This window comes from Adiantum capillus-veneris, chromosome 20, assembly GCF_014529385.1.
Source record: "Adiantum capillus-veneris isolate H3 chromosome 20, ASM1452938v2, whole genome shotgun sequence".
In the NCBI taxonomy this organism is placed as follows: domain Eukaryota; kingdom Viridiplantae; phylum Streptophyta; class Polypodiopsida; order Polypodiales; family Pteridaceae; genus Adiantum; species Adiantum capillus-veneris.
The window spans coordinates 85,553,606-85,572,277 of NC_140950.1; the positions used below are offsets into that span (position 1 = coordinate 85,553,606).

The 18,672-nt window shown below is 45.1% G+C and overlaps 1 protein-coding gene across 3 annotated transcripts in view; it reads right to left on the reverse strand.

The window, feature by feature from the left end:
- Positions 1–1,544: 1,544 nt before the first annotated feature.
- LOC147432857 (uncharacterized) overlaps positions 1,545–18,672 on the reverse strand; it is an 88,611-nt gene continuing 71,483 nt past the window's right edge. For all 3 annotated transcript variants that reach the window (XM_086492637.1, XM_086492636.1, XM_086492638.1), the window contains 9 exons: positions 4,082–4,195; positions 3,813–3,931; positions 3,260–3,341; positions 3,084–3,176; positions 2,901–2,990; positions 2,528–2,647; positions 2,352–2,443; positions 2,199–2,256; positions 1,545–2,076 (listed from right to left, as the gene is read on the reverse strand). In XM_086492637.1, coding sequence (XP_086348763.1) covers positions 2,011–2,076; positions 2,199–2,256; positions 2,352–2,443; positions 2,528–2,647; positions 2,901–2,990; positions 3,084–3,176; positions 3,260–3,341; positions 3,813–3,931; positions 4,082–4,195 — 834 coding nt within the window. In that variant the 3' untranslated portion in view covers positions 1,545–2,010. The remainder of the gene's footprint in view (positions 2,077–2,198; positions 2,257–2,351; positions 2,444–2,527; positions 2,648–2,900; positions 2,991–3,083; positions 3,177–3,259; positions 3,342–3,812; positions 3,932–4,081; positions 4,196–18,672) is intronic.

An 18,672-nucleotide genomic window follows, 5' to 3' on the forward strand; every position in this document is an offset into this window, starting at 1 on the left:
TTACTTCATGAATGTGACTTGAATTGTATATATTGTGTGCTTCCATACATCCAATTCAGCCACAAATTCTTCCTTTTGAATAAACTATGGCAAGTATGATAAGATTAGAAATCATTACATTCAATCGTTCACAAGCTATTTTTGTATGGCTCCTCTAACAAAGTCTTTTTCTTCACGCATTACAAAATAAATTGAATCTTCTAAAAAATGATACCTCACTTGATTGAGCTTTACTTTGTTGAGGCTATTCATAGACATTTCATTCAGTAAAGAAAGATCACACCACCTAGTCTTGCCTATGGGCATAAGACATCCCATACGAGTATTTTTTGAGTAGCTAGAGTGTTAGTTAAGCCAATTGGTCCACTCCACTCTTACATAGGGTGGTATGAGATACAAGGGCCTTGGTTTCCTTGGATTCTTGTGTTTTGGTGGTTGGTGTAGGAGTTGCATGGCACATCTTGGTTACAAGCGTCTTGATTTTACCTAACTGTGAAGCTAGGAAGGAAACTATGTAATTATTTATTACTTCCTACATCTAGGGAAGCTAGTGAGGTCAAACAAAAGGTTGAAAGTACTTAATTTTTTATGAGTTGTATGGGTATAACAATTCTTAATGGACTTCTCACCAACCTTGTTTAGTAAGAATAATAATGGATCTATGTGTGTGCATGGATTAGTTGCAATCACCATTAAAAATAGGTATTATGTGCAAGTTATCTACAAGCCATTCTATCATGAGTAGATTTGCACGATGAATGCACCCAAGGTGTAATTTTGGAAAATAGTTAGGCACTAGAAGTTTTTACTTGTACCTAATCAGGTTAGACTATCATGTCTTGAATGAGCCATAGTGATAAGGATATTAGAAGGCCACCATAGGCACCACCTCGCATACCTCTACATTTGACACCTCCGTTGAGTAGTGAGATTCTTATTTGGTCTCTTCATATCTTGACATCAACCCATGAATACTAGTTCAAACTTTGGAAGGAAGCAATGTGGTTTTTGCTGAGTTGAAGAGCTCATATGCTGATGAGTTTTGAATGGACCATAAGGTTCCTTTAGTTCAAGCCATATTGATAATCGATTGAGGGGTAGTGATTTATCCAATGACCATGTAAGAGCATTTTGTCAAATTTGAAGGCTGTTCCTTGCATGATTTTCTGAAGAGGTTGCTGTTTCAGCAATGTAATTATATGCAAGAAGATATCATGAAAAATATCTTTGGCCATAAGATTTTTGATGCTAGGTAAACCGTTTTGTGTGAGAGAGGGGACATGTTTTGTGTCAATGTTATCAAAGAAAGAGGCTCTATTCCCATTGACACTCAAGTTAGTCCCACTATAAATGATGTCCCTTTGGAAAATCTTGCTAGAATGACTTTTTGACATATTTTATCCCTTGACTAATCACGGAGAGGCAACTTCTTAAATTCAAAGAATTAGAAGGGACAAAATAGCACCCTTCTAACGGGTCGATATTGTAGAATATAAATGCACCAATGCAAGATGAGCCTGCACTATAAATTGGCAAGATGAGCATGCACTACAAGTATACAACCTAGGAGAATGAAGTACTTTACAAGTATTGGGAGTAACTTTGAGGTGCCATTAGGGATTGAACTAGGGCCCCTTCACACCCCACACCACCACTTCAGTCACTAGCTTACAAGCCAATTGACCCAAGTTACTCTTACATTACACAGTACTTCATAAGAAAAGAAATAATATCTCCTATTAGGCCTTCATATACAATTTAGTGGAACTTCTGGTTGCCTATATGTAGCTTGTGCTAATGAATGCTGAAAGCTTCCTCATAATATTGAATCCCCCTAACAATCCTCACTACTTTACCGTGAATTATGATGAGGCAGTGACCTCTATATACCGACAATCATCAAAATACACTATTATTTGGCAAAAAGGAAGCTACTACATGTCACTTTGCGTTGGGTACAGTGCAGCATCCATCCCTTCTTGTCCATGAAATCGCAGCATCATCCGACATTTAAACTTCCACCTTGGGTGTACTAGGCATTTCAAAAGGGTGTAAGTTGGTGTCCTCACCTCCAGCCTGCATATACCACAATTAACTTAGTGTTATAACAGACCTCTTGAGAGTTCATCATGGAAAAGCTTGCTCTATTTACCCTTCTTGAGGACTCCAGACGATTCAAGACAACATAAAAGACTCACCTCCAAACTGGGGTTTGGAGAAAACAAAGTGATGGTGTCCTTGTTCCATGCAATGCCACTAAAAAATAAGAGGAAGAGTGTTAGAAAATTATAGTGCGAACTCTTTTTGGAAGCAACTGGCAGCATACTATCCATCATTCAAGTCTTTATCACCTGTAAGATACAACAAGCTGCCAGACATAGGGAACAAAAAATTCCTCTGGGCATTGGTCCTCTTCATAAGTGAACCGCAGTTGCGGAAACATCTGCATGACACAACAGAACAGCTTGAATTAAAGTTTCAATAATAGAAATGCTGGTGTCTTTGATTAACTCTCTGTCCTTTCCACCTTGATGCCCTCGCCTCGCCATGATCTTGTGATGGCCACTATTGCTTGGAGCACTGTTTCCACGCTCCATTCACCCTTATCTTTTTGAGCATCCAAATGAGTGTTGAAATGAGAAAGAACCTTTCATGCGCGCACATGCAAGGAAAATGTCAGCATTTGGGCTCAAGGCTTGAAAATAATCTCTACAGATACATTGAGCAACATGGCATAAGATGAGGCTCCAAGACATGAGAACCTTTCACGCACACACATGCACAAAAAAAATCCAGCATTTGATACTTTTGTAGTGGGCTGCAGGCCTCAAGATAATGTTTACAGATACATTGGCACAAGTAACAGTCGCAAAAACAACAGGGTAACTCCAAAAGCTTACAGAAATAATATTTTCCACGAGGTCAGTGAACAAGGGATGGTCTTGGAATGGCTTGAAAAGTTCTTGTCGATGAAGAAGAGCATATACAACCTGTTAAAAGATATATGTAACAATCCTATGACCAGTATCATATGAGCCCTGAATGAAAGACTCGTCATAATTTCAATCAGACTGCTACTTTACCTCAGGGTTATGCGGTAAAGCATAAGTAAGAATAGCGTTAAAAATCTCAAACACTAGGCGCAGGAAGTCTGTGTAGATGTGAAGCTCGGCAGACTGGAAAAATGAGAAATCACACCACATCAACCCTAGTAAGACAAAACAAAAAGTGAAACAGCATAAATCGATACAAAGTTTACTGCATCTCCTATTGTTTGCACTGCCTCGAAAGAATCCGTCCTTAAATCTGATGCCTTGCTTGCATTGGCCATCTTGAAGTATCTGAAGATGTATTCTTAACTCAATAGCTTCTTTGTGAACTTGAGAAATAAAAACATGTACTTAATTATACAAAAAACAAGTACAATCTTAAAGCTTCGTGAAACAACTATGAGTTTTCTGCATGAGAAGGAAAGTCAATTAAAGTCATTTTCTGATTGTGCATGCACTGCTACTTGCAAACTAAGACAAACAACTCTATAAAACAATGGTTGATGCTCGTTTCCAAAAAAAGGCGAATCAATTGTCCTGTGAACGTTTAAATACCTTGAGAGTATCATTCTGATTTAAGCTCTGGGAGAATTCATGCACTTCCTTGAAAATGTAAAATGAGTGAAGTCCTGCTGATATTCTAGAAACAGATGCTCTTTGATCTTTATTTAAACTTTGAACTTGGCTGTTTGAAGTGCACCACTCAAAACAGAATACAGGTATTAAGAGGAAGCTATGTCTTGGTCACAGAAATTAACGTACTTGCGTGACAACATTTCAAAGAGACTCACGAGCCTTTGAGATGCATATGCACTTAATTTGTAAGCATGAGGAGCCATATTGGACAGTGTTGCTAAACAATTCGTGTGCAAATAGACATCCTGCACCAAAAAACAGAATGAAAGGCCTCAATCAGTACACAATATCATCTGGACCTCTTGAAACCAATCATAGCTTTGAAAGAGAGCAGAAAAAACTTGAGCTTTAAAAAGGTAACAAAGAAAATTCTTTATGCCAGGGCTTAGGCTTACTCTCAGTGCAGCTAAATTGTACTTCACGGTCCTTATCAGAATTACAAACATCAATGAGCCAAGAGTTGTCTGGGTCAAAATTTGATCTTTAAACCATGACACTCCTGGTAAGACCTGAAAATCACGAAATAGTATCATTGCTTTGAAGATTATAAGGTCAGAAATTTAGAATTAACCAAATAAAAGAAGAATAAGCAATCAGAACAATTTTGGTTGACCTGAACATTCTCACAGGAGACCGTGTATGGGATACATAAAGAACGTAGTTGAAGAATCCTTTCCAGAAACGCTGTCAACGCTTGATGGATTGCTTTGAGCCGAATGTTAAGTCTAGAATGAACATGGCCTCTCCGATGCCGAATGCCATGCACATCATTATCATTATGGATATAAAATGTGGATGTTATAGCGTTATGAATGTAGTACAGGCTTCCTCATCCCGAAATTGTATGATGATGGACCTCTTCTCCGAGGTGCAACGAAATCAAAAGAAATGTTTATCTACATTTACAAAAGGCTTTGCCATGGAGACAAACTTTACCATCCTCAACACCATCTGACACCCACCCACACTCACCACCCCCTACACATGTTGCCCTTGCACCCCTCCACTTTTGTGCGCTACACCACCTCCCCATGTTCTGCGTTCTTCCATGGATAGTGCTCCACCAGCTTGGCACTTCTCACGAGCTGAGCACAGTGGCAATTGCTTAAGTGCTTTCCTAGTTAGCATGTAGAGTCCGATGCTATATCTCTCTTTACCTTTCACTAGAATAGGGACGTGGACAGACGCCTTCGCCATGGATTTTGTTGCTCACCATACTTTGTAGGCCATTCAGACTTGGGCAGGTTGCATTCTTCCATGCCTTGCCATGGAGGAGCTAGCACAGAGTATGGGAGCTAATCACTGGTTACACATAGAGAGCTGTTATTGTTTGCCGCTGGTATTTTTTGTTGAGCATACAACACGGATCCCTCACACCATGAGAGTATGGTCAGAGTCCACACTTGGCACTCCTCTCTAGAGTACTATGGTTCTTGGTATACTACGGTTCGCTTTTTGTTCCAAGACAGCTACTCCGACCCTTGCTGTATGATATTGATACTCTTCCTTTAGCTCTTGTTCCTTGGCTCAGCCAGGGGCCAAGAGAGTTCGTTGCTAGTTTCAGCCTTGTAGCAGCTGTTACGGTTCATGTATATCTTTTGAGTTTCATACGCATCGGATTTACTTCTTGTGTAGGAGCACAAGCTATGTCTGGACAACTATCATAGATGTGGTAAGCTGTTACCTGGGGCATCGCAGACTTTTTGGGAGATCTGCACTTGGATAGCATTATCCTAGCAATGGTGTATGCAATTCTGTGGGATCACATTGGAGGTGTTGTGTGCGCAGTCATGGCACATTTGTAAAAGGTAGAGCTATGTGGATTTTTCTTGCAATTGATGATGGAGTCATGTGTATCTATGCTCCTCCTTTAGCTCACGAGAGGGTCGAGTTTTGAGAGTAGATTGTGGATGTATCGCCTACAGAGTGGAGTCATGGATTGTAGAGGGAGATTCCAATGATATAGAGACTTTTGAGAATTGGCGAGCAACCATACCGCCTACTTTACCTTCTATTTTTCCACGAGAGAGATCCTTTTTGCAATTTTTGGTACAGATGCTTGGCATGTTCATCCTTGACTCGCACACAACAGTCTTTGCAATTTTCGTGGGGTTTCAAGAGACGGTTAGGTCGCTTGCCAAAGCGATCAGATAGATTCTATGTTGGCACTTGGGTAACATCTCATGGTGGGACGGTTACGATTTGGCCTGCTATAGTGTTATGAGATCATGCACCAATTTCTTTGCAATTGAAATTCCAAACTCTCTCTATGCCTATATGAGAATCATGCATCCCTGACTCTGTGTTGTAACGCTCTCTTGTCCTGGACAATTTAAGATATTTGGTCACTCACTGGTTCTTCAAATCCGGTGACTCATCGAGATGCATGAATTACTACATCAACTCGGGCTTGCAGACAAGTAGTGGAGATGCAGCGATGAGCTCTTTTTCGCAAGGCGCGAGAGTTACAGGATTGTTTGGGATGCATATGCAAAGCCCAGACAACTTGAGTAGTTCCTAGGAGATGGATTCCTAGGGGAGCGCGAGATTGACACCAGAGACTCTTGGCCACATTCAGACAGAGAAATCCGAATTCTCAAGTCATGCTTTGGTATCGACATAGAGACTCTTGAGGAGTTCCTAGGAGATGGATTCCTAAGGGAGACTCTGAAGTTGCGGAGCGGAGCTTAGATCGAGACACACACACACACACACACACACACACACACAGATACACAAACAGAGAGCTTACACAGTACGCAGAGAATTCGTTGAAGGGTTATCTCCCAAATCTTATTTATCCACACAAGTATAAGTGAGTATACACAAAGAGTTAGTGATAAGCGAGTTAGGCGGGCGGGCGGCCATATCCGTATGAGAGGCCACTTGGGCTTTAATCCCAACAGACTCTTGGCCACATTCAGACAGAGAAATCCGAATTCTCCAGTCATGCTTCGGTATCAACATGGATATCCAAATCCAATAGGATGAATAAGGATTTCTTTGCACATTTCAGGGAATGTCCCATAGGGACTTCCATTAGAACCTTGCCTAACAGGTTGTACACAAATCTTGGCGTGGTCCTTGGCATAGCTTTGAATTACCTTGAGTCCTTGTTTACTACAAGGTGATTGTAGCGCAGATAGTGTGTCGTGCTCTCTACAGTGGGTGCTCCTCAGTGCAATGTGCGCGACAATCTCACTGAAAACAGGAAACAATAGACAACAACTGAGCTCACAAAGACACAACAGCAGCAGTAGACGACAACAAATGACTCAACTACCTCAAAGAACTGATACAAACTCTGGCGTGGCAGCACACTCAGCTCCAGCCCAGGACTCTCAAGTACAATGGGGTGTCGAGGCTCAGATGTGCACGGATGGTGAAGACGTGTTGTGTGTATAGACTCACTCTAAACAACTACGCAAAGATGATCATCACCAAACCGCTACTACTCATATATACAACCATAAAGAGCGACCAACAGCTCATAAATGACAGCACCTAAGTCTATCTCCACTGAGTGGTGGTGGTGACTTGGCCACGATGTCCACTAGACCACCGTATCCCTGCTATGTGTCATTGCCCAACGAGTCCGTCCAGTGTGAACCGACCAGACCAAAGACCAACTGTAAAGTCCAAACTGTACTAATTGTCCTGTGAAAGTGACACTGTAGCCTGCTACAGGTTGCCCACCACAAGACCGCTTCCCGTCCCGGAGAGCGGAAATTGAAGAACTGAAAGATCTGCAACTAGGTCTACTACTGGTAAAAAACTCCAAAAGGTGATATCTACTGGTGGTTGGATGATGGAGGGGGAGGGGGAGGCTGATAGAAAGGTGGATAAGGAGATGGAGGCCATGTGTATGGTGGGGGATAGTGGCCATGAGGAGGGTACATTGGATATTGAGTGGCCATCCCATGAGCAGCAGCAGACTGAGTAGGGGCAGGTGGAAACCCAAGAAAAGACTGAGTAGGTTGAGAAGGTGGGACAGGTGCAAAACCAGGAAAAGATTGAGTAGGCTGAGAGAGGTGGATTGGGAGGGGAGGCCAGAGAGGGTCCATGAAACTGTTAGGAAGCCGATCCTGCTAGCTTAGACTCCATAGTAGTAGGATTTGTTTTCTCAGCTACTTGAGAATCCCCTGAATGAGCTTTGGAAACGTTTGTTTGTATCTGTGGTGCCATAGCACGAACTTGCGTAGAACTCGGAGTTGTAGCTGCAGCTGTAGCTGTTTGTGAAATGGCTATAGATTGGTATTTGGCACATGAGGGACACACCGCATGTACCACAGGAGAAAGGTCTTGAATTGCGGCCATATGATTTGCCTCTTTTAACTGTATTTGTTGAGTGCCGACAATATGTTTGAGATCCATTACCTATTGAGTGAGAATCTTTATGCGATCTTGAGCCTGAGCAATTAACATGTCCCTATCCATCGATCGTTGAAGGTGGCTGCGCACTTCCCTTTGCATGCTGTCACAGACAGCGCGGTGCAGACCGTTGATACCTTGCAATGAAATGGCTGCATCCATAATCGTTGAAATTGCTTTTCTGTCTACATCTAAAAGTCTGTCGGCTTGAGATACAAAATTGGCAAACATGTCAGGTTGCCCAGAGCTAGGTGTGTCAGAGCTAGATGCCCCTGCAGTACCCCTATGTGCCCCTGCACTAGTAGTGGTAGTAGTAGGTGGTAATGCCGACACCAGTGGAGAGTGTGTTTGGGTACCTACAACACCACTTACAAGAGGTGGTGTAAAAGTAGAGGTGGCCACTGAAGTAGTCATGCTCACTCTTGGGTTTGCGGTATTGATGTCAAAGATTTTAACCTGTGATTCAAAGAAGGGCAATGTTGCTAGCTCCTCTGTCGAATCCTTTAGTACTTTTGTCCTCTTGCGTAAAGTGCCTTTCCCTTTTCCCATTTTGGAACGTCCTTGTTCTTTGGCATCATCTTGCAGAGTGAGAACAGCGCTTGCATCTGCTTTTTGTTGCATAATTTGCACTACCCAATACATCATAGGGGCTGCATAGCAATTGAACCTCTCCGCTTTTCCTTTACGTTGAGTCCGAAATCTTTTTGCCCTGTCCTGTAGCGCCTTAAACAACAGATTGTGAAACGGATACGGCAGGCAGTGACAACGATAAAAAAATGCATCGCATATTCTTGGAGAAGCTAGAGAAGATGGAACTACTGCTCTTTCCGGTGCGCTCAATAAAAAATAATACTGTAAAATTAAGTACAGCTGCTGATTCCTGTGATAGTCTCCATGTGAGTGCAGCAACAGTTCTTGACACGCATTTGCAGTGTCTTCCGGGGAGAGATTCGAGAAGGTTTTTGTGGCGGGCAAAGGTGCTAGCACATTCAATATCCCCATAGCATGTCCGATATCCTCCACTGTAAGTGTAATTCCATTTAGTTTTGGAAAAGTAAGCAAGAGGGCACTCAGCTTGGCACTGGAGATTGTGCAGGACAAATCGGCCTGAGCCAAATTTTGGAGACCCAAGTGTATCATTTGCTGCTGAGAGAACACATCTTTGAGTGCCGGGTTTGGCGCCTGTAAATGATAGATCATTAGTAAGGGTACCTTCGAGATGGCACCAGAAGGGCGAGGCACCTGGAGAGTGGTGACCTTGCCAGCAGTGACTGATTGGGGTGAATCTTCCTCTGAAGATTCTCCGGAAAGTTGCTCTGAACTAGGGGTATAGTCTGATTTATTGTTAGCGCTATCCCACGAGGAGGCAGAGGACTCTTCCTCCGACTGTAGGTGCTGCTCTCGATTCCGAGTGCGAACCATATTGATAAAATATACCAGAGAATCTTTTGTACTGAATCTACAGTTGATAAATCTTTAAAAACCTGTAACCTGTGTTCTTAAGTCCTCACCTGAGACATTTTCTACAATTAAGGAGAGCTGGCACCGTAAACCACATTGAGATATATGTTGCTACCACAACCAAATACATGTAGCAAGGTCAGCCAAGGAGCACGGAGAGAGGAACGCTTGGTGATGGAGAGAGATGGTGGCAATGGAGAGAGGAACGCCTGGCGATGGCCAGAGATGGTGGCGATGGAAGTTGACTAAAGGGAAGTTCTTTGGCTGAAAACGATTGCAGAGAAGTTGCCTGTGCTGTTTTTTTTTCTTTATAAACACAGGCTGATTTTCGCTTTCTGATTTAAATTTTACGCTGAGTTGGAAATTAAAGCCAAGTAAGTATGGGCTTTTAACTTTTTTAATGTGGATTACGTGGAGACAGTTGGTCACCGAGGCGAGGGCGAGGCTTGCATCGACGAGGGCGAGAGGCGGCTTAGGCGACGGCGAGGCCCAGGGCCAACAGGGCGAGAGCGATGCCCAAGGGCGAGGCTAGCATGGCGAGACCCAGGGCCCGCAGGGCGAGAGCGAGAGGCAGCTTGGCGAGGGCGATGTCCAGCATGGCTAAGGCGAGGCCGAGGCCGGCAGACAACAGGCGGGCGAGGCCAGAGGCGAGGGCGAGGACCAAGGCGAAGGCGAGGGCGAGGGCCAGGACGAGGACTCATGCGAGGGCCAGGACGATGGCGAGAACCCAGGGCGAGGGCGAATCCAGCAAGGCAAGGCAAAGCCACAGCATGTGTTAGTACACCACCGGCATCAATCAGGCAAAGGACTAGCAACAACACAATAGCATGGAAAGATGAATACAGATAATCACGTAATCGAACTCATATTGAGAATCTGTGGTAGATGATAATGTAGTGTTAAATTGCTAATGAACGTGTAAAGGCACACCCACAAGATACCCAAAGGGAGATTTCAGAGACTTATATAACTATAAAAAAGAGGCAGTGTTAAATAGGGAGCCAGACATCATCAGAAGCTTTTAGTCAGGAGAGATAGTGGTTAGGCCAACAAAGTCTACCAAGTGAACAGAGTTAATCATTCGAAGAATATTCAACAATAATTTAGGACCCTAAAGTGAACCACAACAAGAGTGATCAACTGTAATACGACCATGCTCACGAGAGAGGTTATTTGAGATACTACTACAGAGTGAGAGAGAGAGCTTTACAAAATCCAAAAGCATGCCCACTAAAGCAATAGAAGGAGGGATATGGAAGGAGAGAGAGATAGTGATGTGGAAATCGAGATCGTATAAGATCATATAGGGTTGAGGAAGCAGTGAGTAAGATCACCCCTTGACTTGAGAACATTCGAGAACCTTGACTCCTGACTGTTAGCTTACAGAATGATAGCATTTGATCCTAGATCCATTGACTAAAGGCAACTGAACTCCTTCAAGGGTGGCTAATTGTACAACCCCTTGGGGTAGAATCTCCTGCACCTTGAATGGTCCCTGCCAGGCTGGAACCAACTTCTTTGCTTTTTTTAGATATTTCGCTTGATTGAGTAACACCAGGGAACCCTGCGTTATTTTCGGCTTTTTGAGATGGCGATCATGCCACGCTTTGCGACGAAGCTGCTCTGCTTCCAGAGAAGCCAAACTTCGGCTTTCATCTAGAAGGAAAAGACGAGAGACAGATGCCGACCCCAAATCTCCATTGGCACGCAGACTACCGACTCGCGGAGATCCTGAGTTGAATTCGAAGGGTGCTATCGCTTCCAAACCAAAAGCTAATTGAAATGGGGTGTGATTGGTTGTGGCTTTGAAAGGAGTTCGGTATGCCCAAAGGGTGCCGTGGATAGCTTGAGCCCAAGTCGCAGGATGAAGATGACATGCTTTCCGTAGAAGTGCTATCAGAACCTTATTAGTGCTCTCGGCCTGCCCGTTTGCTCTAGGGTAATAGGAACAAGATTTTCGGTGAAAAATCTTGTAGTTGGCAAGCAAGGTTGAAATCGTTTCATTCACAAAGTGACTACCCCTATCACTGGTGATTTCCAAGGGACATCCAAACCTGCACAAAATATTTTCGTAGAGAAACTTGGCTACAAGAATGCCAGTTCAATCCGTTGTTGCCAGTACCTCTGCCCACTTTGTTGCATAATCTATAGCCACTAGTAGATACTTCCGATTGCCTGGTTGGGCGAAGGGAGTAATTGGACCCACAAAATCAATGCCCCATTTCTCAAAGGACTGCCATGCCATAGAGACCTGAAGAAGACGGTTTGACGGCTTGCTTGGTTTAGGGCCACAACGCTAACACACATCACATACTTTTACATAGGCAATTGCATCCCGAAAAACATAGGGCCACCATAAGCCACACTGGAGAATCTTTTGGGCAGTATTATGACTAGGGTAATGGCCACCAGTGGGACCACTGTGGGCATCCTCCAAAATATACTCCACTTCATGAGGGGAGACACACCGCCTCAGAACACCATCCTGTCTTGACTTGTATAGCTGGCCTCCAATTAGAGTGAATGGCCTAGACTTCAACAACAGTCGTCTCTTCTGCAGTGGAGAAGCATTCTCTGGGTACACACTAGTAGAAAGCAGATGCAAAACATTGATGTACCATTCCGGAGTGGTATCCACCTTAAAGAGACTGCTATCTGGAAAGTCGTCTGCAACCTCCGTTGCTTCTTCACCCGTGTGAATGTGAGAGAGGTGGTCGGCAAGGACATGATGTTTGCCGGACCTGAGTACCACTTCAAAATCAAATTCTTGAGATAAGAGTAGCCATCGCCATACTCGACCTGCAACTTGCGGCTTGTTGAGCAGATAGCACAGGGCATGGTGATCAGCAATAACTGTGAAGTGGACCCCTAATAAATAATGGCGAAATTTTTGCAGAGCATACACAATAGCTAAACCTTCCCTTTCTGTGGTGCTATAGTTGCGTTCTGCCTTGGTGAATAGACGACTTGCATAGTGAACAGGGCGATCCAGGTTGTACTCCTTACTAGGCCGAGTCAGCACAGCACCCACAGCCAGTTGACTGGCATGAATATGCACATGAAAGGGAAGAAACCAATCGGGAGCTACTAGGATAGGCGCTTCAGTGAGGCGTTTTTTGAGGTATGCAAAAGCTTCAGCCTCTGCATTTGACCATTGAAAGGGAACAATAGCATTGGTTAGGCAGGTTAGGGGTTGAGCCACCTGTGCATACATGCGTATAAACCTACGATGATAGCCTGTGTGGCCTACAAAGATCTGCACCCCTTTTGGGTTGATGGAAGGTGGTAACTTTAAGATTGCCACGATCTTCTCTGGGTCGGGCGCTAAACTTTTAGCAGACACTACATGGCCTAGAAGTGTGCCCTCAGTGACCAAAAAATGACATTTGTTAGGATTTAGCTTTAGGCGTGCCTCTCTGCACTTGAGGAAGACAGCAGAGAGCTGAGCGAGGTGTTCCTCTAGATTTTCCACTGGGGTTGAACATTGAGCACCTGAGAAGGTCGAAAAATCGTCCATGAAGATGCGAAGATGATCCGTAAGTAGAGGACAAAAGATGAGATATACCGCCCGATTGAAAGAAGGTGGAGCATTTTTCAACCCAAAAGACATTCTAGTGTAGATAAAAATACCCCAGGAAGTCACAAAGGTCGTTTTAAGCTGATCACCTGGATGGATGCCCAACTGATTGTATCCACTGAACCCATCCATGAAACTGTACAATACATGCCCTGCTACATCTTCTAGCACACGCTCAGTGAAAGGTGTGGGAAAGCCATCTGGGATAGTTACCTTGTTCAGAGCGTGGTAATCCACGCACACCCGGATTTTATTGGACTGCTTCTTAGGTGCTATCACCATGGGTGATAACCACTCAGAGTGCTCCACAGGTACAATGATCCCTGCCTCTTGCATTTTTTCTAGCTCTGACTTGACCGCCTCAGCATACTTTGGGTTGAGCTTGTAAGCTCGGCCTCTTACCGGCTTAGCCTCTTCAACCAGAGGTATAGTGTGGACACCCAATTCTGGTGGGATCCCCTCCAAATCCTTGTAGGACCAGGCAAAAACATCTTTAAAAGAGTGTATAAAAGAGACTACCTGATTGAGTAACACGAGATGCTCCCATAACCAAGCTCCTAAGAGTACGTGCTAAGGGTTGTCAGGATGTCCAGGGTTGACTTCTTTGACCGGGTCAGGAGGTGTAGCCGGAGAGGGTGCTTTAATAGATGAGAAGTGAGTTATCTCTTGGAGCTTCGAGACATCATGGGCTCGGGTTTGATCGATTGGAAAATCTGCATATTCCTCTTATAGCCATCCTGGTGGAAGCTCCTCGAAGGGTAAGTCTTCAGACACAGACATAGCAGAGTGCTTTTGAGTGGGGGAGGCGTTAGACCCGGGAGATGTTAGAGGAAGAGGTGGAACATTTGCGAGCTCATGCAGAGGAGATTTCTTCCCCCTTCGGTGATGTGTTATAGGCTCACTAAGGCCGACGGCTTCCATCATAGGAACACTTGAATCCTGGTCATTAGGGACAAACACACTTGATTCGTTGACTGGCACACTTTCTGCTGTAGGACTTGGGACACTGGTGTTGGCCTGAAGGGTTGGGAGAGAGAGTGTTACAGGCACAGGTGAGGGTTGAATGGAGACCACATAGCACGGCATCAATGAAGTAGCTTCCAACCACCGCAACAGGTCTTCGTCCGACCCGTCAGGTGGGATGGGCTGCTCGGGAGCGAGGTTGGACTGTACTGACAATGAGCTATGATGAACCACTGGATCCACACCACCTTCGAGTCGAATTGGTTGCATGGGAGAGCCAGGCGTATGTATCCACATGGCGTCATTTCCCCAATCATGAAGTGCCTTAGTATGCCTCAACCATGGTCTACCAATAAGCAAAGGGAACCCTCCCTCCACCTGGGAAAGACTGACCACCACGAAATCCAAGCTAAATGTGAAGTCACCTTCAAACGCACCTGATCTACTATTCCCACTGGATATACTGTCCTCTGGTCCGCCAATGTAACAGAAAAAGGAGCAAGGCGTAAAGCCAACATAGTAAACTCCGACATCAGATTTATCCTAGATCAACCATCCACTATGACACCTGAGAATTGATGCCCAAGAATAGACACAGTGAGACGAGGACTTTTGTAGTCGGTGAGGGGAGCAGCTGGATAAGAAATCATGTAAGACTCTGAAGGCTGTACCAGGAGATGCCCGCCACTAGGCCCCACACCCGGGTATAGAGACTGAATGACTGAGAGGGTGTCACTTCTGAGGGTTGCATCTAGCCGGAGCATCTCATAGAGGGACACTCGTTGAAAGGTGTTCTTCAAGATTGCTTCCGCTGTGGGCTTAGCTCCTACAATTTGGGCTTCCTTGAAAACTTTGACCTGTTGCAAGTCAGCCACTGTTGCCAAGAAGGCTCCATCAATGTCCGAAAGCATAGAGACTGGCCTACTCTTTTCACCACTTAAGGGTTCGACATTTTGATCAGGTTGTGGAAGTGATGGACGAGATGGTCCTGTTGGCAAGCTTAGACCCAGGGCTACTCTTTGTGCTCGAGTGAGCACGCCAGCGAGCTCTGCCACTTGTTGTGGCCCAACTGTATGCGTAGCAAGTGCTGGCTGAGGGGTGGTGTTCACGGTGATTAGATTGATCTTTGGGAATGTGAATTCTTATTGGTTTTGAGTCGGGTCTGAAGATGAGGATGCCCTTTGCTTAGGACAATCCTTATTGTAGTGGTCCTTAGACTCCGGACAATGTCTGCAAGGAGGAGACCCTTCGGGTAAAGGACACTTACTTTGGTAATGCCCATATTCACCACATCTGTAGCATAAGATGGGCCGATTAGACGGACAAAACGGGGGATGAGGTGGTCGCTGCTCTTGTTGCTGCATGGAGTTGGAGGCTGAGGTGTAGAAGCTCTGAGGAGCTGAAGCAGCCTGAGTATAAATTTTTTTATGTGGAAACGTACTTGACATACCTTGGACAGTAGGGGTATTGAGCAAAGGTGGCATGTAATTTTGATGGCCATAGGGAGAGACCATATTAGATGTTGGTGCTAGCCCTCGTTGGAGAGGAGGACCTAGACTTTGTTGTATTTTCCGCAGACCCTTGATATAGTAGCAATCCTTGTCTTCATGCCCCGACTTTTCGTAGAAGTGGCAATATGCTCAAAGGGGACAATCCTATGGAGGGTGTCCTGGAGAGCGACACGAGTTGCACCATCAAAGTTACCCGGAACGGGAACGGGAACGGGGGCCTCCGGAACGTTTCCGGAACGCAACCCCCCCAAAAAGGCGGAACGGGAACGGGGCCCGGAACGGTAAGTTTAAAATATGCTTAAATTAGGTTGGATTTGACCTATATGTTAGTAGAGAGCCATACACACCCATTAGTCCAAGTAGAATCCTATTCAGGCATGCTCTGCAATGATTCTTCAGTCTAGGCTTACACACGATTGCGCAATACACAATACATAAATTGGGATGATCCTTCACAAAAGCATCTTGAATCTTGATCCTTCATAGAAAGAACATTAACTCAGAGTTGAAGAATAGAATCTAGAGTCCATGCTCTACACAAAAGCTAGGAGGAAAAAGATGATAGATAATAGATTATAAAGACGGCTTACAAGGCCAACCAAGGTGCTACAAAAACTTAAAAGATATGTAGAGGCTAAGACTCAAGAGTGATAAATAACAACTGTAAGAGTCAATAGGTGACATGTCAAGACTCAATCACTCATATGGTAGTGCAATACAAAAAGGGGGGCAAAGCCGGCGGCCACAAAGGAAACAAATATCAAAAACCAATGAGCAACGAATCATGACTCATGCCTGATGTTCACCTCTAGGTAGGGGCAGAAGAGCATCCCCCCTCCCAATTTGTAGTGGACTCCTGGACGTCGTGAATATCATCCCAATCCTCCTGCATAGGCTCATCCTCATGCGTAGATCCTCTTGCCTCTCCAAGCACCTCTGCCTCTGCCTCCATCTCCCACTGTAGAAAGGGATCTGTCACTTTGGATGCTGACTTGCAAAGCATTCTTAAGTTTGCACTGACAAAAACAAGGTCATATGCTTTCTCCACTCCAAGTCGGTTCCTCTTTCTAGATGCAATGTGGCTATATACACTCCACAATTGCTCCAAGCAAGAGGAGCTAACCGCTTGGCTGAGAATGCGGACGGCAAGTCGCTGAAGATCGAGACCATCTGAACCATTTTCTTGCCGCCACAAGACGGAGGAAATCTTGGTGCGATCAATTTGGGCATCGCCTGTTCCAAATGATCCTTGCATATCCCTGTAAAATGCAAGCTGATCCTTTATCTTGCGTTGCATGTCACGTTCAGGGTGAAGCTTCTTCAAGATGGTGTTCCAATGTGTATTTACCTCCGAATCATGATCCTTTATCTTGCGTTGCATGTCACGTTCAGGGTGAAGCTTCTTCAAGATGGTGTTCCAATGTGTATTTACCTCCGAATCATGATCCTGCCCTGCACCCTGGAACTCTGGGTCCAACACAAAAGCTGCACCATGAAGAGGTGAACTATAGGCATTCCACCTGCTATTGCAAAGCTCTTTGATTTCTTCGAGCCTATCTGGGTCCTGCTCATACTCTTCAAGGGCCTCGACCATGCGATCCATTGCTTCATAGACCTTGCCAATGCAAGGTTGCATACCATCCTTCACTCTAAGCAAGTGGATCACTGGTTTCACCATTTTGTCAATACTCTTTAGAGACTCCCAGAACTCGGGACCCTCCACCTTCCCTGTACAAATGATCCCTGCGACTGTACTTGCATGGGTAGTCTGAGCAAACTCTGTACTGATGAAGAGCTGCCGCACTGCACTTTGACACTCTACAAAGCGGCTCACCATTAGATAGTTGTAGGCGAAGCGGGTCTCACAATACTTTAGAAGCACTTTGCCCCCCGACCGCTTCAAGAACTCGGCTCGAAGTATGTTGTGGTTGTTGATGAAAGCAACCACCTTGGACGTGGATGCAATGAGAGGCTCTATCCAAGGTAGTTTGCCGAAATCCTTCAAGAGGTTGTTAAGGCAATGTGCCATGCAAAAAGACACCGTGATGTGAGGATAAGTGCCTTCCAAAATAGCTCCGGCTGCCCTGTTTGATGCCTCTCCATCGGTGACCAAACCTATCACAAGGTCCGACCTGGTCTCTACGGCGGAGGCCCACTCACCCGCAAGGACATCTGCTGATTTTCCCGTCTCCGTGGCGTCATGGGAGTGGGCAAAATACATCTCCCCTTTGGAATAGGCAACAATGCCATGGATGGACCTCCTCCTAGTGTCGCTCCATCCATCCGCAATGAGGGTCACTCCATACTTCGTCCATTGCCTCTTCATGTTGAGGGTTGCCATCTCCACTACGGCTTTCTCTCTATCGAGTAGAGTAGTGCGGAGGGCCTCGGAAGAGGGTGGCACGTAGCGTGCCCCATACTCTCCAATCCTCGTGCACATGGTCTTGAAGTACTCCGACCTAGACATTGCACACAAGAGGTATTAGTATTTACTATTTAATTGAGAATTTACTATTTGAGGGTATTGAAAATGAAAGTAAGTCTTACCGAGCCTTTATGAAGGGGATGTGATCGTGATAGAAAAAGCGGGCAACACTTGCATCCACATCCTCCTTCCTTTTTGGATCCCAAGTGGTATGTAGGGTGCGTTGTTGAGATTTGGGGGTGGAGACCGGAGTAGTATTAGGCATTGAAAATGCCGAGCAAAAAGATGTAGCCGCCGTCTCTGTCGTTGTCGCATTGCTATCACCACCAACCGATAAAGGTATAGAAGAGGGAAAAACCAAGTTGTTGGGGTTGATTGCGGAACGCTTAGGCCTTGCCGATTCTCTCTCTTCTTTGTTGGCTTTCATGGCGGCATCCTTGGCTTCAAATTCCTTCAACCGTTGCTCATTGACGGCCTTGCATAATGCTACTTGTTGTCCATCAAGCTTAAGGAGATGAGCACGGACTTTGGTTGTACCGGATTGCCGTTCGAAGCCGCATAGTTTGTACTTCCATGCGCGTGCACCACCGGACTTTCCCAACACTCGGGAATGCACTTCATCCCACCATGATGCTTCGTCCTTCTTCTTCTTGGCACCCAAGGGATCACGTTCACTTG